Below are 25,215 nucleotides of genomic sequence, written 5' to 3' on the forward strand. Positions count from 1 at the left end.
GATTCGTGTTGAGGGTAAACGACTTTGTGCTGTGGCTGATGCGGATCAGGCAGATTTGCTGGCGGAGTTGTTGGCGGTGGACAGGGCTGCACTGTACACCGAGGCGCTAGGTGTTTGGGAACACGGAGGTGTGAAGATCGCATCCGTGTTGCAGCGGTGTTTGTACCCCAGTGCACGTAGGACGCACGACGCACAGCTGAGTGCTTATGTGTTTCTACTCCTCGGATGTACCTTGTTTCCGGATAAGAGCGGCGGAAACAAGCTCAGGCCACGCGACATAGTAGAGGCGTGTGACCCTGACAGTGTAGGCCAGTTTTCCTGGGGATCGGCTACCTTGGCGTATTTGTATCGCCAACTAGGATTTGCGAGTCGGGCTGACGCGGCAGGTATCACTGGGTGTCTGACTCTATTGCAGACCTGGATATACGAGTACTTTCCTGCATTGCGACCACATCGTGACCCAGTTCCTATTGATGAGGGGATGCCGCGTGCTTGTGCGTGGAGTCCGCGCTCGGAGAAGAAGTCCGTTGACCGCCTCCGATCGATACGATTATTGCTGGATAGGCTGTCCCCCTTAGAGGTAACGTTTATAAATTGTTTCTACATTTTATTATTTGCACATATTATATTCATGTTATTAAATTTTAAAACTATGTGCAGGTGAACTGGATGCCTTTCGGCCCGAACCCTAGTGTTAGGGTACCCAGGACCCTGTACACGGGACTCATTCAATATCGTGACATCGTCGAGGCGTACATGCCCCAGCGTTGTCTTCGCCAGCTTGGATTTGTCCAAGTTGTCCCTCCTCCCCCGGCGTGCCCGATGAAGGCGGTCCGACCTGCATCGTCGAGGGAGTACGTCGTGGAATGGCCGGATATCATGACCGGGACGTGGGACCAGTTTCCGATGGTGGCTCGATTATGGACAGCGGAGTTGCAGCGGCCGCCCTCTGGGGTTACTCCCATGTGTGACCATTACTACATGGAATGGTTCAACCGGTATTCGCACCCGAGGTTGATCGCTGATTTCGACCACAGCGATGATGATTATGTGCCACCGCCTACTGCCACGGAAGCGGTATGTCTTTTATTATATTTATCGTTGTCTTTTAATTAAGTTTTATTTGTTGTTATTGTATTTCTTCTTTTGTTTTTTGTTGTATGCAGTGGATGGGAAAGATAATGCAAGACGTTCAGAGACTCTCTCTTGAGAAGGACAGCATGAGTGCAACAGGGAGAGCTGTTGTTGATAGTCTGGAACAGACCCTTGCGCAGTGGGAGTCGTCGTCGAGGAGGGATTACTGATGGTTATTGTATTTTATTTATAGAGCACTTTAAATATCATCGTTTTAATTTATTAAATTGGACATTATGTTTTAAGTTTGTAACATTTTAGATTGTTGTTTTAGCTTTCAACTTTGACATATTATCATTGCTGTTTTTAAATTTTGATATAACCGTTCGTGGATCCGCGCAACTTACCCATGCAACATATAGAATGCAGTAAGCAATACAATATAAAAGATTAATGTTCTCATTAAAAGAGCAACGTACAAATAAGATTACAAGTGGTTCGATTCTGGAAACAGCTCTGCTATGGGGGCAAAGAGACCTCCCTCACAGTCGCTGACGATGGCTGCTGGATGAACATTAGGCCCGATGTAGTTTCTCAGCTTCTCCAACACCCAATAATAACTTGGAGCCGTTTCATCCTTGATGATTGCATGACTAATCAGAAAGTTCTGGTTCGTTGGAGTCATCCCTATGATCTCAACCAGTGGGAACTTGTACTTGTTTGTCTTGTACGTTGAGTCGATCAAAATCACAAATGGCCAAGACTTGATCATATCAGCACAATCAGGATGCACAAGGAAAAGATGAGTCACCTCCGCTGTATCTTCATCAGAATCAAACCAGAACAGGTAACCACGTGATTGTGCCTGGTGTAGCAGTTGCTGTATAGGGTTCCTTCCCTATGACCGTTCAAACCTGAGTTGTTGTCTGACGTTGTAGATGTGTCTTCGGTTTGGATGGTCTTCTAGAAATTTCTCTAACACAGATGCTAATATTTTAGCAGGCTTGACTTGAGCATCACTCATTTCTTTCACAACTAGTTTCGCAGCAGGACTTAAGCCGCTCAGCTGTCGATGACCCTCTTCATATACTATCATCTCATGGTTGTGATACCCCCATTTAGAGTAACCAATCACTTCCCAACCGTCACGACTCCGTAGTTGTCGAACCTTTACTCTGAACTCACACCCACAACCTTTCCGCTTTGTATCAAACCGAGTGGCTGTACGAAAATCTCTTTCTTCTCTTTTGCGATAACGGTCACATCTCAAAATGCGATCCATTCTACCATCCCGTTGAGATTTATGAGTTACTACTACCAAGCAAAATTCAGCTCCTATTGCAACCTGTTTTGCCCAATCAATCGCCTGTTGAGCTTCTTCGAACGGACCATCATGTCCAAATATCCCACTGTAATCATTTCCGTCTCCACCATAATCCTGCATCAATTATATATTACAATAAATACATTTAACGGATAATACATTTAATTTCTATATTTACACAGAATTAACACAAAAAAAAGCATAATTATATATAATCAAACTTAATTTTTATAAAAACCCAATTCGAATTTTCAAACTAAATTTAAAAATATACCATTTCGAATTTTCAAACTTAATTTTAAAAAAACCTATTTCGAATTTTCAAAATTAATTTAAAAAAAACCCATTTCGAATTTTTTTAAAAAATCATTTTCGATTTTTTTTTAAAAAAATAAATAAATAAAAAACAACAACAAAATCAAAAAAGAAAAAAAAAAATTAATTTATAAGGGTGGCGTCTGCCAGGGCTGCCACAGCTGGACTGGCGCCTTGCAGGGCCGCCTCAGCCAGTAGAGTGGCGCCTGGCCAGGACGCCAGTCTGGTGGTCTGGGCGTCTGGGCTGGACGCCACTCTGGTGGTTCTGGCGTCTGGCTTGGACGTTCAGGCTACGGTTTGGGCGTCCATCCTAGGCGCCGGAGCCACTCCGACGGTAAACCGTGAATTTTAACGGTGACTTACCTCGTTTTCCGTCGACGACGACGTACCTCCGGCGTCCCCCGCATCTCCGGCCTGCCCTCCGGTCTCCCTCGGCGAGCCAGTACGGCTCCACATTTTTTAAACCGAGATTATTTCAATTTTAGAAAATGGGCATAATGGTCACACCAAATCATATTTGTGGGCTTTATATGGTAATTTGCGGGCGACTTTTAGCGATTCACTAACTTAACTACGGAGTAAAAGACCTCTAGTGAGGAATGAGGATCTTTCCAAAAGGCAAACTACAAAAACATCAAACCGAATCTATAAAACAACCCCAGTAAATTATCACGCAATCAAACATTCAAGCAACACCCTCCTAATTCCTAACCAACAATACAAATTCACAACAACAAACAGAGATTCTAATTTTAATTGAAGAAAGTTTAAATCTTTGATTTAGGGTTTTTGCTAAATTAGGTTGTTAGATAATATGAGAAAGAGGGAGAGAGAAAACCCATGTTTGATTTGTGGACATTACCACAAGTATGAAGAAGGTGAAGTTTGTGGGATTTGCGGGCATCGAATGCCGGAAACTTCTGATAAAAGTTCCGTTCAATCGGGTGCTTTTCCTTCTGAGATCTTGCCTGATTTTCTCTTTCTGGGTAGTTATGATAACGCTTCTAGGTCTGAACTTCTTAAGGCTCAAGGAATTTCCAGAATTCTCAATGTAAGTTTTTATTTTTTTGGATACCCTTTTGATAAATTTTCCCTTTTTTCATTGATTTTGTTTTTAATTGTATTTGTTTGCTTCTTGATTTGATGAGTAATTTGAATTTAGGGTATTATTGGTAAATAATTATTTTTGGTTTATTGTGTGTATGATTTAAGTGTTGTTATATAATGCTCTTGAAAATTCAATGCTAGAAAATAGACTGTACTTTATCTTGAGGTTGGGCCTTTACTCAAATTACAGGATTGGGGTTTGTATGTAGCATTTTGTAGGGCTCAGTGTTGAGGATGTAATCAATGGTGAAGGCGAAGTTTGACAAATGTTCATATTTTTGGTAGTTTGGGATAGAATTCAGTATTCGAATTGTTGCCGACATTCGTGATGGACTATGTTGTTAAGAGGGACAAAATTTTGGATGAAGATAGAGACCAAGATTTGGGGACATATATGGAAATTATTTATCTTTATAGTCATCTTGTTTTACTTCTTTGACCTAATTAATGCAATCTGTGAATTCTTTAGGCTTGTCATGTCTCAAAGGTTTCATCTTTTTGTTTCAAGGATGCATATGAATTCCTAAGTACGTTATGAGACTTATTGACAATGTAAACAGGGATTGGCTGAATTAGTTGTGATCCAAGGGTGCCTTGAAGGTGCCAATATTATTTGTGACGGGAAGGAGGTAATTATCCTAGAAGGGCGTAGGGTAAATAGGTTGATAAATTCAAATGCAGTATACAATAACAATGATTATGCAACTAATGAAGATGGACAGAGACAATAAAACACCTTTATCTGTTGAGGCAAATCTATTGTCTACCTTTGTACCTAAGGACCCCTCCTGTGGATTTTAGAAATTTTATGATGGTTGACCCTCGGGATATTATATTTGTACCCAAGTAAAGACATGCTCTTTGGCTGTCTGATAATTTTATCAATAATGCAAGTATTGAAATTAATAGTAAAGGCAATTGGATTTGGTGGCAATATGTAGCTCTCAAATGGATCTTCTACATTTTCCTTGATCTTATATAGCTGTATTTAGTATTGAATTACTTAAGCTAATGCAAACAGAGTGATTTAATTAAGGCTCTTTGATGATTGGCTTGAGTAACTAATCTGTGTGAAAGTTTAAGCTCAAAACTCAAGTGATGATTAGGTGCTGAACTTCAGCCCAATACCCAAAGGCTTCAGAAACACCTAGCCTGTGAAGGAAAATATTTGGGCCATTGTCTTTCAATTAATAAGCTGTTACTTCTAAGTTTAAAAATAAGGAAATATTTTGCAGGCCATAGAAGCTCGTAGTTTTTTCTAATTTTTTTTTACAGTGTAAAAAAATGCTAATGTTCAAAGAATTAAGTCAAATTTTAAATCTAACATATATTATCTTTTTAGCATAATTTAGTACTTAGCCAAGCTAATTCAGTTTTTTTTTTTTTTTTTTTTTTTTTTTTTTTTTTTTTTTTTTTTTGTAAAAATTTTGTTGTGTATCTTTTGATCTGAAGTTGTTGTAGATAACCAGGACTTCCATCTCACTCAGAATCTGGTCTGACTCTTTTTCTACACACTATTTGTTTGATTCTGATGTTAATTTCAAAGTTTTTGCATTTGGTGATGGGTTTTCTGCTTTGTGGATGTAGACCGTCCCTTCGTGTCAGAATCTCTACAGAAATTCGTTTATTTATCATTCCCTTCAAGATGATAAAAGCTTACAGTTTGATGATGCTATCCAATTTTTAGGTGAGTATAATCGTATCGGCTGTATGTTGTTCCTTTAGAATTTTTATGGTCTATTCTGTTTTGTACATGCTTTAGTATGACATGAAGTGTTCATTGCCATTTTTGCTGTTTGCCTTTGTTTTATACTGAGAGGATTGAATGTTGTTCTATAATACATACCAAAAACATGTCAGAGAACTGCTAACCTTGGTAGTTTCAACATATATTGTGAACGTTTTGAAGAATGATGTTTTTAGCTGTTTATAGTCATTTCTATAGTAATGGTCTATCTTTCAAGCTAAATTTTTTACAATTTATCAGCTGTATCTTGCCATTTATGGGCATATGTGGGGGTCAAGATGTACCCAACTTTGTCTCTAAAACTGACTGAAAAATAGTCTAACTTTGTTGTTGTTGTTTTTTTTTTTTTTTTTAAATTTTTTTTTCTCTTTCTTTTTGTCAGCTTAATTGAATCACCCCAGTGGGAAAGCTTTTGACCACCCTTATAAGGCCCTAGTATTAATTCCTTCGGATGCTACTATAAGTTTTTAAGAATTTTGGAGGCATTTGGTAGTTCCCAATTCCTTCGGATGCTACTATAAGTTTTAAAGAATTTTGGAGGCATTTGGTAGTTCCCATGCCTATAATACGCTTGTTATCTTGTTTAAGCATCAAATACTTAGATTTCAACTTTGTAAATTGTTTTCTGGAGATTCTTTGATCTTAGAAGAATTATCCGTGATTTTTAGAGGTCATAACATGGCACATTTGGATATTCTATGTTGTCCTTGTTTTTACACATTTAAAATGTGGAAAGGGTCAGTATGAACGTCTATGCCTGTAAAAAATAAGATTGAGATTGGTGATTGACCAAATTGGAAGTGTTGAGGATATGGCTTTTTGTAAACAGCTAAGAGAAAAAAATTATCTATTGGGTGCTTCATTTTTTTCATCTTAAGTAGTCTCTTTCTTAGAACTTTTTAATAGCAAATCAGTTGCATTGTTAGATTGTAGTGGTCGAAATTACTGTCTTCCTCTCTGAGATTATTTGGAGGTTGAAAGATCCTTATGAAGATGTTTCTTTTGGGTAGCTGTGAAGGAAAAGATCCCTGCAGATGATGAACTCAAAGAAAGAGTTTTCTATATTTATGTGTTTTCTTTGTGGCACTTAAGTGAGGTTCCAACCGGCCAAGCGAAAGATGTTTCCGTGACTGTGAAAGTGCGAAGAGGAATTCAGAATCTAGTTCTTTTGACTACTTGGCCGCTTGCGTATATGAGAGGAATTAGGCCAAGCATTTATATATTATTAATTCAAGGTCTTATATATTTGGCGTGAAGTACCTTAGCGGCAAGGCTGGCAACATCCACCTTTCTTTGAATTTTCTTTGAGGATCAAGCTTGATTCCATAGATTGAGTGCTCTAATTATTGTCTGTACGTTTTATTTTTTTGCTTAAGAAATTTAATTGGCTTAGGAACATGATTTTCTTTGAACCCTAGATGGCCATCAATAGTGGGTTGGCAGGCACCCCTATGGCGACCTTTCAAATAATAACAATTAAGCAATGTTGTCTATCAAAAAGAAAAATTATAGAAGCTGCCTTTGAAATTTGGAAGTCTATAGCCTGATTTGTCCACCTGTCCATTATCCTTGCACTCTTGATAAAACTCAACATCAGGAATATGGGAACTGTCTGTCTACTCCTTAGGTGATTTTCCTGTCAAAGTTCAAATTCTTTATCAACTATGTACTATATAACCTTGATATGATTATAGTTTGGACAGATCATATGGCTATCTTTACTGCAGTAAGTGGTTGGAAAGTTATGCATGGTTCAGGGTAAGTTACTTGAACCCTTTTGATGTTCATTGTGGATTGATGTTCAACCTTAAGAGAGTAAATGGTGGTTCGCACTGATGGAAAGTTAAATAGTTTAGGTTTAATCTATACTATATACTTCCTCCATTTCCATTTGATATTTTTGCACAAATATTTAGAAAATATGAGTGGGTGGGTGGGGTGTAATTAAGGTGGTTAAAATAAGAATCGGAGTGTAGAAAAGTGGATGGTGTAAGAAAAAATGTGGATAAAATAAGAGTGGTATTGTGGGTAAGAGGGGGGTTAGGGGGTTTGCCAAAAATGAAATAAAAGGAAAGTGTTAAGAACTTTAAGAAATTGACCATATTGAAATTTGAAAAGTGTTAAGATCATTTAGATAAGGAGGTTGTTTTAAAAAGTGTTCTTAACCATGTGGCACATGAGCGCTCTTATTTAGGAGTCTTTCATTTCTTGTGTTAAAAAAATATGAATTGTTCACACTGATGGAAAGTTATTTTTTAAGCAATTTCCATGTTTCCTAGGGACTTCAACTAGTGAAAGTGATTACATGTTACTGGAGACTGGAGAATGTTTGGCTTCTACCCTAAATTATGTATCTTCTCAGGGTGTTAATGTGTCACAAGTTTTGCTTATTGACTTGTTTCTTTTCTTATTGTGATTCTAGTAAATTTCTCCTGACATGTCCATTCGGCCTTCTCCCAACACCTTCTTCCTTTTGCTGTACTAGATACTCCTTAGTTGATTTAGAAGAATAGACACTAATTCTTAGTAGTTGTTTCTTCTTGGGATTGATTTGGAGCATATGTTTTGAATGGTGAATGTAGATGGCCATGATATACTATGTTGCTCACATCTGAATGTGTCTTTTTAATTTCCTTTTCTTTTTTTATTTTATATTTTTAATAGTGTTAATATACTCTTGTTGAATTGCATGTAATGAAAGCTAATTATTCTGTTTATCTGGCAGAACAATGTGAAAGGGAGAAGGGTCGTGTTCTTGTACATTGCATGACGGGAAAGAGTAGGTGGGTTTTCAGAACTTGTAGTATTGTACTAAGATTGTATTAACCCTGTTTGCCTATGCCTGCCATACTGCACTAGAAATTATCAATAAGAGCATTTGATGAATAAGAATATGAACAATAAGATTTATGAAAATTGTGGTAACTTGCAATAAAAGTTCTGGTCATCAGTTCGGTCTCTCAGTTCCTCTGTTTGTACCTGGAGCTGATATCCAAATAAAATTTTAGAGGCTGACGAGGTGTCAATCCTCTTTTTTATGTTAATCAATTTAACTTTGTAGCATGCCAATGACTTCTATTTGTATTCTAGGCTGATTTATTATATCTGTATATAAGGACTGAAAAATCATGGACGTTCTCACCCCTATTGGTTCCGAATGAACGCAACCCCTTTGTCTCCCCATTTCATTACACGTGCTATGCACATATATGCGTTCCTAATTTTTGATTCGGATACTAGATTGTGAAGTTTCTCATATTGCAGGTCACCCGCTGTAGTTATTGCTTACTTGATGAAATGCAAAGGCTGGAGGCTTGCACAGAGTTACCAATGGGTGAAAGAGCGGAGGTCATCTGTTGAGCTTACTGAAGGTTAGTGCATATCCTGGTTTATTGTTTTGCTATTTTCTATTGACAGTATTACGTTTTTGTACTTGAACAGCGTATGAGCTACTTATTTATTTATTAGTTCATTTTAGCTCCCTGTGGCCTCCCACACTTCAGTTAATTTTTATAATACGCTGTACTGGACCGCTGAAAGTAAGTTCTATATAAATGTGGAATAAAGAATTCATTGTCAATGAGTTTTTAGTCTGCAACTCAGTATGCGTTTTTAATCTGAAACCATTGAACATCTACCCTCATTTCTTAAAGTGCGCCTTTTCTTTTATATTTTAGGGATGATTGTTATTATGAGGCAGTTTGGTTTTGTACGTACATTGCACACGTATGCGTGGTCTGTAGTTTAATGCTTTGTGCTGATAATATGCATTATATGGTTGACCTGCCATAATAATCTGGTTCAGGTGATGATTAATTTGTTGTAGATTCTGGTTGGGTTGAGTCTGGTCTATTGGGTGGGTCTCTGGTCACCTAACTTATTGGGTTGGGTTGGGTCTAAATCAGGTCATGTAATTTCGTTTACTATTCAGGTATGGGTCAATGCTAGGTCTATAGGAGATGGTCTTTACAACATGTGGTGTTACAATACTGACATGTTTTTTTAATTGTTTATTTAGCTATTTCGCAGCAATTGCAAGAGTACGAGCACAAGGTATTTGGGTCTAATGAGAATACAGTTCCAGCCGAGTCTTTCAGCTTTGGGTTTGCAAAGAATGATGCAGTTCCTATACCAGCTTTCAACACAGGAACTGGTTCCTCTATCTTTGACCGTCCTTTAGAAGTTCCTACTCAACAATTTGCCTTTGGAGCTGGTCAGGGTATGAATCAAGCCAATTCCAGTGTCAGTGATGTTTCAATGGGTGGTCCTTGATGCCAGAGCTAGGTTTACCTTTCTAGAACTTTTTTTTTTGTGATACAAAAGCTTCATTCAGTACATCAAATACATTTTGATGTTTTCTTACATTTGCTACCCCTTTTTTGTTGGCGTTGTTTGATGTCGAAACCTCCTGGTGTAAAGCTTGTGATTGGTTCACTGATGCCCTAATATTATATAGATATTACCAATGTCTGAAAAGGTTATTTTCATTCCTTTAACATTGTGGTGCTTGTATATTTAACATTTGTATGATAGGACATCCAATTAGTACAAGTATAATTATTCAAAAATAGGTGCTGATCCCCCATTCTACTGGACTAGAGGAGATGAACATGAGCATTGAGCCATTGAGTTCCATATGGATACTATCATTTAGTATATGCAAGCTCACTTAACATAAACTATGGAGGAATTGAGGGTTTTTTTTTTGGCCCAAAAGACACTCCATGATTGTACAAACTTTACTAGCTTACAATATTCTGCCTTTGGCCTTTACCTAATGTAATTTGACACACTTTGTATCGCTGATATGAGAGACATTCTCTTGTTTAACCAAATCTGTAGTGGTCAATGTACAACATCATGCTAAAAAGTTCACCTAAACCATAGCAGACACCAAGTCTTCTACTGATCCAACACCGACATCGGTAGCTCTTCTTGAGCTTAATGGTGTACAAATATCAACCTAATATTCAATGTTCTCGGTTTCATGTGTGAAAGCATAAAGCTCCTATTCAGACAACCAGCATCTTTGGGAATTAAAGACGATATACTTGTTAGACACACATTGCAAATTTCATTATCTGAGATCTGAATTACCGTGAAAGATTTGATGCAAATTAACGCTTTTACCATACAACTAATAAAAAAGGTGAAGAATGTTCAAGAGAACCGATCGTGATTGACGCTCATTTTATGCATTCTGATAGTTTCAATGTTTCGTAAGTAATCAGCTTTATTCACATCTCATGTAGCAATGAAAAAAATTATACTACATCCCTAGTTGATACATATTCATAGTTTTAAAGCAATGCTTCCTAAAAGGCTGTAAGAATTTTGTATGGAGGGAAGGCCATTCGACACAAGCTTTGATCGACTTATCGCATGGAATGTGCTTGGTGTGCATCTAGAAACGAGTTACTGTCAACACAGCATTTCATCATTGCCCCAGATTGTTCCCTGCATTACATTCTGATACAATTTTGGTATACGACAGCAGTTTTGTGTATTTGTAAAAGCCGACACAAAATCATTAGCATCTTCAGTCACTGTCGCTATCATACATAAGCATATGAAATTTGAAACATCTTGATGAACTGGAAGTTCGATCCTCCACAACTGCAAGAAGAGCTCCAACCTGAATGGAAGAACTTAATAGAAAAAAAGGAACCAGGGTTTAAACTCTTGATTGTAAGTTTAACAGGACCTTGACCCTTGCTCGCTTCTTAGAAGTTCAGTCAATGCTCCATCCTAAAATTCAAGAGATGTATCATCACCAAACTGAGAGATCAAGGACTATCTCCTCAAACAAAAGATAAAAGAGCTCCAACACAAAACAATGTTGTAGCATGTTGGACACCATAACTTTGTATCAGTTTACAAAAGGGTTGTAAGGCTATCCTCGGTCTGTATTCAAATTCAACACAATAATAAGTAAATGATTCAAACATATATGAAGTATACCAAAGTCACCAACCAAATAGTTATCTTTTATTAAAAGACTTAGGCATCTTACATACTCCATAGTGTTGCATCAGTTACAATAGACTCAGAAGAAACTCTGATAGCGGACAAGCAACTATATGAGAAATCAATAGTGAAAAAATTACAGGTACATATAGCTTTGCTTGTTAATAGATCAAATGTACAAGAACATGCAAGCAGGATATTTGCACAAACACTTGCCAGTATGTTTTGGAACTTGTTACAAATGCTGATGTATACATGTAGGCACGGCGCTCAACAATTACTTAGCAATGCTACTCTCAAGAGAGGATTTCGCAAGCCACAGCAAACCTGGATCATTCCTTTTCAACACCAAGTAATTTTCAGCCTTTCCCACTTCATCAGTGACAACTTCTTCACTGAAACCAACCAGTTTGAGAACTTCCATGGCAGCTGTATCCAAGACAATTACCAATTCAAATTTTAAGATTAACAGACAAACAATTCATTATAAACTTCATTGGGAAGCCAGGCCAATTTGATCAATAACAATCCATGACATGGAATCTTTCAATAGATGGACATAACCTCCAATAAGATATTTAAATTTTTTGGAGAACAAACCTTCATGATATGCAACGTTCCTTTGGAAAATAGGATTGGCCTGCAATATTGGGGGAGTGTGGCAAGGAAAAAAGATGGTTAAATAATTGGATTCAAAGTATTACAATCCAAACTAGTTTAACAATTTTATTGGGTGGAGGCTGGGTGATTTTATATCTCTAATCTGTCGTAATTTTGCATTGCTAGTTTTTCAGTCCAGTGACAACAGTTTGCATCGGACCTTCCTTTCTGATGATGTTCAGAAAGCAATAAAAAACTGTTTACATAAACATTGGGTAAATGTCAGTGCATGATCTTAGATAAAAATCACCCCCCGGCCCCCTCTCAAGAAAGGTAGCCTGTTGAAGATTGAGGTGGTGTAGTAGTGGAATCACTCCCTGCCTCAGATCCCTATGGTCTAGAGATCAAATCATGGGGCTCATTTAAGGGACTTCCTTTATTTCCCATTTATGGACAACATTATTAATCAACATATACACTTGCAGAAGCACCACATATGCAGATATCCAAAGGTCTCTAAGTCTATTAAATGTTATGTTTCAGCACCAATGGCCAATTGGCCACTGACAGGATAGGAAGAAAGAGGGGAGTAAAGAGAGAAAGAAGAAGAGGCAAATAGAAATGTTGGGTCATGGCAACTTAAACCCGCTCGAGTTTTTCCATTAGAGGGAGAAGTTGTAATATCACATGCTTAGATTTAATATATTTATGCATGGGCCTCAGAAATAAAATCTGGAATTTAAGTTCTTAAAGTTATCGACATAAGCCTCACTTATCTTATACAAAAGAGAAATCGTCAATGGTTCATACACATGACTTTCAAGGATTACACCAAAACTCAAAGTGCCTGAAAGGAAAAGGAAAGAGAAAAAGAATATTCGCAGTATGAAGGGACCATACCTTGCGAAGTTTTTTGTACTTCATTTCATTAGGATTTTCAGATACATTTCTGCAAATGAAAGGCATCATTCAGTCAGCATAATTCCTCTGCAAGCATGAAAACGAGTGAGTCAATATTAGTTTTGATTGACTCACTCGGTATCTTTTTTTACCAATAAATTAATTTGGATAAGATCCTTCCCATGTTCTACATTAAGGATATGGGGCCTATAGGGACATGGATGATATTCTTACAAATAAAAGACGTTACCTGATTATTTTAAACAGAGTCTGTAGGACTGCCACAGCCTCCAGGGGGTTCAGTTCAGTACGCAGCAACTCAATGGCTTTGTTAAGCCGATTGAAAAATACAGCGGCAGGGTCTTGGATCCTCCTTAATTCATCATCTGGATCTGGCTCATCAGCCGTGAGTTCTAAAGGTTGCAACAGATGGTCAACTTTATCATCAGATTCAGGTTGGGTTTGCCCTGTAATGTTTTTTAGACAATCATCTGGATCTGGTTCCATATGAACCTGGATTAGTTGTGATTGATTAGGTGTTATGACATTCCCTAAATCATGTTGTGCTTCAGAATCATCTGGATCAGGTTCATCAATATTCCTCACTATCCTATTTTCAATGTTATCTATCTGCATTGACGTGAGGGAAATAGTAGAAGCAGCCACTCCTTTTTCAGTAACTTCTGAATCATCAGGATCAGGCTCCTCACGTGGATTTGCATTATCAAAGCTTCTCCTTGCAGTAGATTGGGAGACAACTGCTTCCATTCTAGTATCATCAGGGTTGGGCTTCACCATAGGTATCCCTACCAACAACATTTCAGTATAAGGCTCTGAATTCACAGTTCCTCTCGCCTCAGAATCATCAGGATCAAGTTCCAGCTCATCTTGATGAGAATAATCATCATGTTGATTCCAAATAAACAGCTCTTCCTCATTCAAGGTATCAACTGGGCTTGAGAGCCCAGGAGCATCATCACCTGTATAATCATTAGAATTTTGCTGCCCATTTGCAGATCCATGAGAAATGGAAGAAGAATCTGTCAAACGATGTAAGGCGGCAGCCACAGAAGCCACACGAGCACCAGCAGACATAAGAGAAGCTTCTCCTCCAAGCTTGTGAGGCAAATTGCTATCCAAATCAAAGTCCACATCCATATCATCATGCCCAGAAAATCGAGAATCAGCCAAGGTATGACTCCTTGATTTTGTCCAGTCTAAAGCGAAAGCTTCTTGATTCAGCTGCAGAAATTAAATTTTTGCAAGAACAAATATCTTATGCGGAAGCTGTAGAGGACCACCAATTCAGCATATATATAAAATGCATTGAAGAAAGAATTTACCTGTCTATCAAGAGCATAAAAGTTTGCATCATGTTCAGAGTAGACCATATGAGCCTGTAACATGTAAAACACAGTAACAACTAAGTTCCGTGCATTAGGTAAGACAGCAAGTATGCAACTCCAATTCAAACTACACATGCAAAAGTTGCAGTGGAAAAATTCTTCTTACTGACGCATTGATCATAGTTAAAGGAGACATTGCACAATAAAAAAAAATAAAAAAATAAAAAACATCAGAAAAGCCACACTTCAAAAAAGACTACTGCAGCTAAAGCTCAATATGGAAGGCCAAAACAATCCAATGTCTGCACCTGTGATTACTAAACAAATGGTTTCTTGTACATGTACTCAAAATATTGGACTAAATTGCAGAAATAGAGCCTAATATGAAGCCAAGCCTTCAAGGCCCAGCAAACTCCAATTGATCATGAGCTTGCCAACCCAGGCTTACGCCTTTAGGCAGAATAATTGAGGTCTTTGCACCAACAAACTATTTCAGTAGAATGTTCTATGAAGTACTGTTATAGCCGAAGAGACTCCTAAGAAGGCAAATGGAAGGTCTTGAGATAAATACCTTAGGAAAGCAGAAAATAGTATAGGTGTATTTTAACTTATGAGGAAAAAGCCATTGACATCCATTGCATAAATAAAATAATCCACCTCTACGTAGTAAGGCTATATAAAACCCAAAGAATGTTGTCTCTATGTATCAACAAATAAAGTGAAAAGAACAAAAGGGGAACATCATACTTTAACCCCTTCATAGCCCCAAATGAACTTCAAGACTGCCTATTTCCAAAGACCAAAAAGCTAACCCACGACAAGCACCATGTACTAATTTTCTACATATAAACCAAAAGGTTTACATCATCTAAGAAGCATTGATTCATCATATTATAGGCTTTCTTGAAGTGTAACTTAACCTTATAACTCTAAACTCATATAGACATCTAACACTACAATCAGTCAATCACGATATTTAAAAAATTACATTATGAATTTCCAAAATATATCCAACTGTCACAAACAGACTCTAGGTCAATTGAAATGATCACCTGAAAACAATTAAATAAATTTCACACTAAAGAGCCTATCATAAACAGCAGTGAGGAAACTAATAGGCCTAAGATCCCAAAACTCTGAAGACATCTAATTAGAGACAATACAAGAGTAATGAAAAAGATGGTTCCATGCACTTCTGCCCACAATCCCAATCACAAAGAGTTATGAAAGACCTTGAGTAAATCAATCCTCACTCTCTAGACTCTACACTAAAGGAAAACTATTAATCAATGGTGACTCCTAATCTGAAATTTAAGTAAAACTATGGTAACTTATTGCCCACTACAATAAAGATAAAGTATAAATCTCCTACTCAAAGGTTTCTTATCAAGTGTTATTGACAACATAGTAGGAGAACTACTAAAGCCCCTCCACCATTAGCTTCCTTTACCTCAATAAAAAAACCTTCAAAGAAAGACATGGTCTCTAAAACAAAAATATCTTGGTGTCTAACAGCCATTCTATCACCTTCAATTAATATATGAAGCTCAGTCTTCCTCCTAACATTGACTAACTTGAAAAAGAGTTAACATTGTCCTTGCTTTCAATTTTTAATTCAATCTCCTTTCTGCAATACAACTCTACTAAATACTTACAAAGTTAATACAATCACAGTTCTTAAATAGTCAATAAGTTTTTCTTTCCAGGCCACCAGTCACTGTCATCGCTTCTCAAGGCTGTAATATCTCCAAAATCCAAAGACCTTTTGTACCAATACTTAAGCTAATCTTTCAAATTTCAACTTTTGGATAAACATTTTCTATCTTTACCATATAGGATATCAAACGTATTTCTTTAGGAAGGGAGCAAATTCTATCAACTTCATATAGATGAATAATCCACATGTTTTAGAAACAAAAGTGTGTAGGAACCAAAGAAAACATTACACCCACATATAACTGATAATTGACGAGGCAAGTCAGACAACCTTATCACCTATATTCTTCACCAAGCTAAAGACCTCCTTAGCCCAATCATAAAGTAAAAAGAGAATGGGTTAATCAAATATCTGCATACCTTGCCAGCCACCATTCAAATAAGCTGAGTATTCTCAAGAGGTTGATAAAGAAGGCGGCAAACAAAGAATCTAAGAGATAAAGTCTCTTACCCTTAAGCAGATGATAAAGAAGACCTAGATCACCCCTACTTTATCACCAAGCAAAATATCCCTTAAAACAAGCTAAGTAGAACACATGTCCTTCAAATCTAAGATCTTATTAAGGAGCTCTAATATTAACAATATTAGAACCACTAGTTCTTTACCATTGAAAGAAAATTGACAAAATATAACAAATAAATCATTAGAGCTTATGCATCCTTTCAAAAAAAAAAAAAATTAATGACATGGAGAAAAAAATTTAATCCTAGAAAAGCTTCTTCAATTCTTACAGCAGTGAATCCAAAATATAATACTGACGTATATGAGAAAAGAAAGTGTTCAGAAAACGGTAATTACTGCAACCTCTATGTCTACTTGCAGGATTGAATAAAGTGTTCAGAAAACGGTAATTACTGCAAATTTTAAAATTATAAATTTTTTATCAATGAAGTAATAATTCATGAGAAGAGTGCTTACAAGTTCGTGCAACAAAGTTTTCTTGATGCTTTGATATTTTCTGAAACCCTTTAGATCATCAGTGCGTAGACGAAGAGATATTTCCTCTCCTTGATTCTGCAATCAAATAAGCAACACATTAGAAACAAAAGAAAGACACAAGCTAACAAAAGCCAAGACTGTTTGATGATCAATTATCAACACATAATAAATTAGTTGAGGTGTTCATATACCTTGTTTAAACCAAGAACACATCTGGGGCTAACACCAACATAACCAACAGGCGCCATCTCTGTCATGATCCCCACTCGCCAACGATACTTCAAGGAATCACAATCACATGTGAAAATAAAGTCCAAAAAGATGAGAGCATTAGCAAAAATCTAACCTCATCACTAAATCACTACCTTGTTCATGATGGCAACAATTCCTGGGTCAGCTGCAAGCATATGCATTCTCTTCATAGCCTCTGAGGGAGGAGGATATAACTAGTAAAAGAAAAAACGGAAATAAGACATATTTGAAGTTCCTCAAAAGATATTCATTATATACTTCTTTGCATTTAAGACGACTTTTGCTGTTTGACCATTGAAAGTTGTTTTTTTAACTTAAAGTCTGTAACTACCGATACTTTATCTGCACGAAACAAGATAGTATAGGAAAAAATAAATACCTCAACTCCAGGCAGTTCAAGTGTACGAAAATTGCAGAAGATGTAAGGTCCTTGCGGGAGTTTCAATGAGGAATGGGATCCCCTGGACATCCGTTGTTTCATCCTCTTTTCCTCTTCTTCAAATCCAGCAATTCTTAGGTTTGCTTCGGCATCGTTAAGAACATGATCAATCTCATCCTTGGAGACTCCCATCATTCTTAAAGGCTTCCCCTGACAGCAAATATACATATGAGTCCAAGTCCTGCTCAAAATATTTTGCACCAATGCTTCATCCATGAAAGAAAATACTTCCTCTAATCTTTTATCATTGCAACATGTAGGGGATGAACAGTATTTAAGGAGCTCATGGGATGAGGAGAGGGATATAGAAAATTAAAAAAAAGGGGCCCATGTGATGAGAAGAGAATGAAAAAAAAAAAGAATTGCAAATAAAGTAATCAATTAATATTAAACTTCAACAAAAAGGAGAATACTGAAATTTATAAAAGGTGAAGGAGCCAGTCTAAGCACTAATATTCCAGACATCACCAATTAGCCATAATTGACATATTAAACAACATAAATTAATATATCTATCTAAGACAAGAAATTATCTATACACTTGTATAGTTGTATGAATAAAGGTATAAGAATCAAGATGTGAGTATAGACCTCTACGATTCCAGTATCTTGTAGCCTTAGACTGGAATGCTCGTCAGAGAAAGGCATCAACAATTTTGAGCTTTTGGTGGAAGGCAGAGAAATAATCAATCTAATTGTATCAGCTTTAACATCAGTCAAAGTCTGCAGTTCCTCCCCCAACTCCTTGAGAGAGGCCTCTGAATTTATTTTTACCTCAAACTTCTTTCCCCTCCATATAAAAGGAACAGTAATAACATTTTGATGCTGCACCATAGTTTTCTGTAAGGAGATGGAATAGTAAGTCAGTGAACAAAGCTTCCTATGACAGACACTTGATCAAGAAAAAAATAAAAGTAGTTAAGCACTAAGAATACTTTGAAGTGCATGTATGATAAACCAGCAAGCAGTCCTATTTTTCAGACAGCCAACACGCTGCGCTGAATGATATTTGGTTTCTTTCAATACAAAATCAAGAAAACATGATCCATTTAACACCAATGTCGATATATCCAACACCAATGTCAATATATCCCCATCTATAATGGAACAAGGACAACAAATTAACCAGTTCTCAATATATCAACAACAAAGCCTGGAGTTAATCGATTCCATCAATATAAAACAAACTTCCCATCAATTTAAACCTCATTTTCCATCATGTCCCTGGTTTCCTTTTTACATGCTATGTGTACTTAATGAGGGGTACGAGATAGAAATTAACCACACTGACAAATCTGTCATTCACTCATTAGGCATGACTGCAAGGGCTTTGACTCCAAGATGTGCCATCTAATAGTTGGTATCTTCTGGTTATAAATGGCAGTACATAAAATTACATAAATCCAATAACTTGTGGCTAGAATTAATGCAACTGCCACAGTTCTCCTCTATATTCCTGCAGTCCAGCATGTAAGGCAAACAAGTTTTCAATACTTGCACCAAGCACATGGAGGAAACACCAAAGTTCAAGACAAATAAATGCAATTGGGTTGCTTATCAGGTGCAATTGATCGTTTCAACCGCTCTTATCAGTGCATGCTTTACAGGAACTGAAAGCTTACTAGCATTCTAACAGGACTGTAAAAGCCTAACATTATGCTATGTACAAGTAAAGCATGGGAAAACGGCAGCACAAATTCACAGAGGAAAAGGGATCGGCAAAGTGCCACCCCATGGGCAAGACCGCATTAGAATTGCGTAACCCTTGTTTTACTTCTACATATATCAATTCAAGCACGGAACTAATTTCTACCTACAAACAACTATAAACAAACCAGGTGTCTACTCATTATGGTTTACTATGACAAATTGAGACGAAGTCGATTATACACCTGGGTGTACCATGCACACAGTTCCTAGCACCAAGAAGGTACCTCCCCAACCTATAGTTCTATACTTCCATTTATAGACTACAAAACAAATCAACAGTTCATAGGAATCCCAAATAAACTCAAACTCTCAAAATCCCTAATTCCCTTAATACCCCCACAAATTGCAATCTCAAAGGTTCATAATTCAAGAAACCTTGCACAAGAAGACACCCAAAATCACCCATTTCAAATTACGAAATGAAACCCACTAAACAATCATACCCACAAAACATAAAAGAAATTGAAACAGATGAAAAAGACAAAATTAAAAATACCCAACTGCAGAACAACAATTAAATTGCCCATAATTAACCGCAAAATCAAATTTTAAACAGCAGAAATCACAATTTATTCAATGATCATCATTTTTGAGAAAAAAGATTGGAATTTCGGAATAGAAATGAGATAATTGAGAGTGAAGGAGCAGATACCTGTAGAATTAAAGTCGGTGAGACTGAAGATTGAGACGTCGATAATTCTAAAGGTAATCAGAAAACTGAGAAATGAGAAATTTGAGAATTGAATTGAATTTTCCTACAATATATAGTGCTTGTTGTTTTACTTATTTTAAGTTGTTTAAATATTTGGGTTAGAATTAATTAGATAGGTGGTTAAGGTGGCGGTTATGGCGTATGAGTGATAGTCAGTTGTGATGTCATTGGTGTTGTTCTACAAAGTTCTGTTTTATTTGGTTGGTGCTCAAAATTCCAGATATACTTCCAACTTTCAACAATAAATTTGTGTCCTCGAGGATTACCGGGTTTATATTGGATCGGATTTAATAATCGGGAAGCTAACAGGGTTGTAGATTATGACATTGAGATTGTTTGGCGAACAACTTTTTATGTTTGGTTAATTGGCTCTTTGGTTGGCTAAAAAGCCAGCTTTCCCACCAAGCCAAAAGCTAGTGAGAGTAGCTTTTTTGGGTTGGCTTTTGGTTTAAATGATAACTATTATAATTTTATCCTGATTAACACCTATTACCATTCTTATCAATTACCTTTCTCTCTCCTAAAACAAAAAAACCCCAATCAATAATATACTAAAAGACACACCAGCAATGACACGTATAATTTTCTGGTGTGTCAAAAAAAAAAAAAAACTATTTAGGAAACAAATCTTATATATAAATAGAAGATTAAAAATATTTAATGTATCCTTCCACTCTATATATTGATACCATAAGCTAAAGTTAAAAAAAAAAAGAAAATCAATTTCTTAACATAATTTGTGACATACATAGTGCTATATACTACTCTAACCATTTTACAACAAGGATTATTTTTTAAAAAAATATTTGTGTATTTAATTATGTTTGAAAAGCTTGCTAAGAAAGATATGAATTTTTTTCTAAGCTAGTTGATTATTGAGAAGAAAAATAAATACCGCGTAAGAGGGAATGGATTAATAGTGTGTAAAAAGTAAATCTATTTACGAATTAGATACATAGTTGAAAGATATTCATTTGGTTAAAAGAAGAAATGATATAAATTAGTTAGTGAAATATATATAAATATACATATATGTGTATTTTAAATTATCTATTTTGCTAATAATAGACTCTTTCATAATTAATTCATTTTACAAAGTAGTAACTTAAATAGATTTTTTTTATAATTAAATATAGTGTTAATAATTATAGAGTAGTTATTGAAAATTATTGTGCATGGCACGGGACCTAACCTAGTATACTACTAATACACTACAGAGACAATTTGGGAGAAGTTCAGGTGAATGTGGAGCGGCGAAAGCAGTGAAGCATAAATTCATAATCAAGTTTCGGCAACTGCATGATTACATTATTCGGTAACTTTGATTTTTTTTTTTTTTTTTTGGTTATTAAGTTTTTTTAAATCTGTAGAAAAATGCCCATTTAATTTGGTTTAATTTGATGTAGAATTTACCATGAAGCTCTTCAATTTTCTTTTAATTAGAAAAGGATTAGCATAAATAAGAAGACTTATTGGTTAGTTTAAACAAAATTGCTGAGATCTCAATTTGTAGATGTATGGGTTCTGATTTTTTTTTTATATAAAAAAAATTAAAAAAAATAATCCAATCTCATCAAAAAAGTGAGATCCCAACTAGCTTAATGCATGAGAAAAATGAAGAGAAAGCAAAATGACGTCTTTATTAGTGTTTGCTCCCCAGAGTTACTACTATCACCCTTTTTCACCCAAAATTTAATATACAAAATTAATTTGTACAGTAGTTGCTAACATATATTATAACATTGAATTTATAATAGTATAACAAAATTGTTTAATATTGTGGATTTTTTTTTCATATATATAAGTATGATTGGTGGTTTGCTTAATTAATCTCCTAATTACTACATAATAGAAATATTAGTTTTTTTTTAGAAAAAAAAACATGTATTTGATAACTGATGGTGTTGTTACAATTTGAGCTTTTTTAGGAAAGAATTTGCAATTTACATCTTTCATATGTCCTGTCTCTGTGAGTATTTAATTTTAAGAGTTTGAGTTTTAAACTTTCTATTCTATACTTTAATTATCTTGTTGTATGTAATTGTTATTTACATCTTTCGTATCACAATTTGGTGTTTCATTTTGCTATGTAGTATATGAGCTGAAATAGTTGTGTAATGATGTTTTTACTTACTTATGTTAGATGGCCCCAAAGAAAAACAAAAGTAATCACATAGGGGAGAAGATAAATGACGGAGAAATCCAAGAATTGGTGAATGTAAATCGAATAACTTGGTCCAATGAATTAATCCACATACTTTTTTTTTTATCTTTGTATTAAAAACACATTGTGGAGTAAAGGAAAAAATGGTGCTATTACTTCACAAAAGTTATTGTGGAAAAAAGTGGTAGAAAATTGGGAAAATACCACAAACTTAGCATGGGATAAAGGTCGGCTTAAAAACAAATTGGATGGAATGAGGCCTAAATGGATACTTTGGAAACAATTGAAATCGAAGGAAACCGACTTAGGGTGGGATCATGAAAAAGGAACGGTTGCCGCAAGTGATGAGTGGTGGGCTTTAAAAATAAAGGTTAGTTTTTTAATGTTATCATAAGAGTGTTGTTTAATGATTAACAAGATGGGGGGAAGGTAAGAAAAATTTTAACTCATTCTTTTTTTGATAGGAAAATGCAAAATTTGAAATCTTTCGTGATGAAGGAATCGAACCTGAGCTTGAATACAAAATGGACCAAGTTTTTGGGGGATGTGCCCAAGGAGCCGAAAAGTTTACTCTAGTGGTCGATCCTCCTACAATAGATGATGAAGCATATGTTCCTTCTCCACCCATTAGTTCTCGTCACGCTCATTCTCCTTATGTTAATGATTATGATGAAGTAGGTTCTAATTTGGGAAATGAATGGGATGCAATGTGGAGGGAACAAAGCCCTTCATCCCCTAACCCCATATCCACCCCTAATGAGATAATGATTAAGGAAAAGGGAAAAGGGTAATAGAGAGTGGTTCCTTTCAAAGTAACAAAAGTGCAAGGTCTGAATAAAATAAAAAATCTCGAAGGAGTGCTGCCCTTAGCGATAAAATTGATGGAATGATGGAAATAATTGCTGAGAGGAATAGTTCCACAAAAGTGTTTCAAACTGCTATGGTGAATATGATGAATTCTATGAATGTTGCAACACCAAAATATAGTGTGGCAGATGCTATGGTTAAGTTGTGTTCCATGGATGATTTTGATTCCAGTTCTCCTGAATTTCACTATGCTTGTAAACTCATTGAAGATCTACAAAGAAGGATAATCTTTAGAATTTCCGGATGATAAGAAAAGACTTGAATACATAAGGTTTATGTATGCACAAAATGTGGGACACAAGTGATATGTGCTACTGACTTTACTAACTACTTAGAATTGCATATGGTAACTTTTGAATTAAATTAAGAATGTTACCATATGCACTTTTGGAGTTTTATGCCAGCTTTTGTTTGTTAGAACTTGCTCTAAAATGGCTCTTTAAGCCCATAATTTATATATATCTCATCGTAAAACAAAAAAAATAGGAAATGTTGTACGCATCCCCAACCCTTATATATGTTTTAGAGAAAAATTATATGGGTGTTAATGGGATTACTTTTGCTACTTTTGTTGGATGATTGAAATTCATCCTTGTTTTGTAAGTTTAAATCTTATATATATCATACTAATATTAGTTATGTTATGTAATTGATTTTGAAATTAAACTTGTTTGTTAGTAGGCATGGATTATAATATGCAACTTAAAATGCTCTTCTTATGCAAAGAGTACTTAGATGAAGAGGATAATTTTTGGGATTTGATTGCTTGCAACGCAGGTTACATTACAAAGTATTATTTGAACCATATATATAAGGAACCTTGTATGACCTCGTATTTAACCGGCCAAATGTGGATGATTGAGTTACTTAACGGTCATGAAACACGTTATGTTAATGCTCTTAGAATGTACCCTCCTTTATTTATGGAATTATGCGCAGATTTAGAAAGCAGGTATGGATTAAAACCATCGTTAAGAATGTCAATTATAGAAAAAGTGGGCATATTTGTGTATGTCCTTGCTCACGATGTCCCAAATAGATTAATTCTAGAACGTTTTCAACACTCTGGTGAAACAGGGAGTCGAGTATTCAAAGAAGTTTTATATGTTATGGATGGAATGTCAAGGGATATACTTGTACCTAGAGATCCTAGTTTTAAGGAGGTACCACGATATTTAGCAAATGATGCTAGATACATGCCATATTTCAAGGTAATACAATTTTCCTTTTGTTAAAACAAAAAAATGGAAATATTTTACAAGTTATCGTGGAATAATATAATGATAGCGTTTCATTTTAGGATTGTATTGGAGCTATAGATGGTACACATATATCAATAATTGTCCCCGAAGAAGACCAACTGCGTTACAAAGGAAAGAAAGGTATACCAACTATGAACATTTTAGCTGTATGTGACTTTGATTTGTTGTTTATATACGTGTTGACGGGATGGGAAGGCTTGGCTCATGATTCGCAAATATTTCTTGATACAATTGGTGATCCAAGACTCAAGTTTCCAAAACCCCCAGAAGATATTATGCATTATTATTCCTAATGCCCCAAATTTTTTAATGAATGTTAAAGCTAATTTTTTTTTATTAACTTTCTTTTAGGTAAATATTATATTGTTGACAAAGGCTATTCGGAAAAAAAGGGGTATTTGACTCCTTACCCTAAGACGAGGTACCATCAATTTGAATTTCGAGGTGCAAGTCCAAGGGGTACCAAAGAAGTTTTTAATCGTGCTAATTCGTCAATACGAAGTTGCATTGAACTGTCATTTGGTGTTCTTAAAGCCCGATGGAAGATCCTAGATAAAAATGCCTAGATACTCATTCAAAGATTAAAACAGAATAATATGCTCTTGCTTTGCATTACACAACTATATTAGACGAAGTAGTGTTGGTGATCCAGCTTTTAGACTTGTGGATAAAGATCCTAACTTTATATGATCTCCCGAGGGAGTTGAGGATATTGAAAGTAATGTCCCTCAATGTGTTCAAGAATCGTCAATTAGGGAGATGACAATTGTTCG

At 35.8% G+C, this 25,215-nt stretch overlaps 3 protein-coding genes across 5 annotated transcripts; 2 read left to right on the forward strand and 1 right to left on the reverse strand.

Annotated features, from left to right (window-relative positions):
* Nucleotides 1-3,290: 3,290 nt before the first annotated feature.
* LOC110691888 (protein-tyrosine-phosphatase IBR5-like) lies at nucleotides 3,291-10,135 on the forward strand. The gene is made up of 5 exons (XM_021868857.1): nucleotides 3,291-3,764; nucleotides 5,408-5,507; nucleotides 8,293-8,350; nucleotides 8,832-8,938; nucleotides 9,586-10,135. Exons 1-5 carry the CDS (start codon nucleotides 3,528-3,530, stop codon nucleotides 9,837-9,839), a joined length of 756 nt encoding a protein of 251 aa, XP_021724549.1. The 5' UTR covers nucleotides 3,291-3,527; the 3' UTR covers nucleotides 9,840-10,135.
* Nucleotides 10,136-11,525: 1,390 nt separating this feature from the next.
* Nucleotides 11,526-20,418, reverse strand: LOC110691889. Of its 3 annotated transcripts, XM_021868858.1 has the most exons (11): nucleotides 20,090-20,408; nucleotides 18,319-18,567; nucleotides 17,668-17,877; nucleotides 17,402-17,482; nucleotides 17,228-17,314; nucleotides 17,016-17,111; nucleotides 14,378-14,431; nucleotides 13,285-14,276; nucleotides 13,035-13,083; nucleotides 12,135-12,174; nucleotides 11,526-11,963 (listed from the first exon to the last, which is right to left on the reverse strand). In XM_021868858.1, exons 2-11 carry the CDS (start codon nucleotides 18,559-18,561, stop codon nucleotides 11,812-11,814), a joined length of 2,004 nt encoding a protein of 667 aa, XP_021724550.1. In that variant the 5' UTR covers nucleotides 18,562-18,567; nucleotides 20,090-20,408; the 3' UTR covers nucleotides 11,526-11,811. The 3 variants fall into 3 exon arrangements, with proteins under 3 accessions (XP_021724550.1, XP_021724551.1, XP_021724552.1); XM_021868859.1 differs by lacking the exon at nucleotides 12,135-12,174 and having other exon boundaries at nucleotides 20,090-20,416; XM_021868860.1 differs by lacking the exons at nucleotides 11,526-11,963; nucleotides 12,135-12,174 and having other exon boundaries at nucleotides 13,034-13,121; nucleotides 20,090-20,418.
* Nucleotides 20,419-23,202: 2,784 nt separating this feature from the next.
* On the forward strand, nucleotides 23,203-25,008 carry LOC110692032. Its single transcript, XM_021869025.1, has 4 exons — nucleotides 23,203-23,374; nucleotides 24,120-24,391; nucleotides 24,481-24,676; nucleotides 24,794-25,008. The coding sequence occupies exons 1-4, from the start codon at nucleotides 23,203-23,205 to the stop codon at nucleotides 25,006-25,008; spliced, it is 855 nt and encodes a 284-aa protein (XP_021724717.1).
* Nucleotides 25,009-25,215: the final 207 nt, after the last annotated feature.

The sequence above is a fragment of the Chenopodium quinoa genome, unplaced genomic scaffold, assembly GCF_001683475.1.
Source record: "Chenopodium quinoa cultivar QQ74 unplaced genomic scaffold, ASM168347v1, whole genome shotgun sequence".
In the NCBI taxonomy this organism is placed as follows: domain Eukaryota; kingdom Viridiplantae; phylum Streptophyta; class Magnoliopsida; order Caryophyllales; family Amaranthaceae; genus Chenopodium; species Chenopodium quinoa.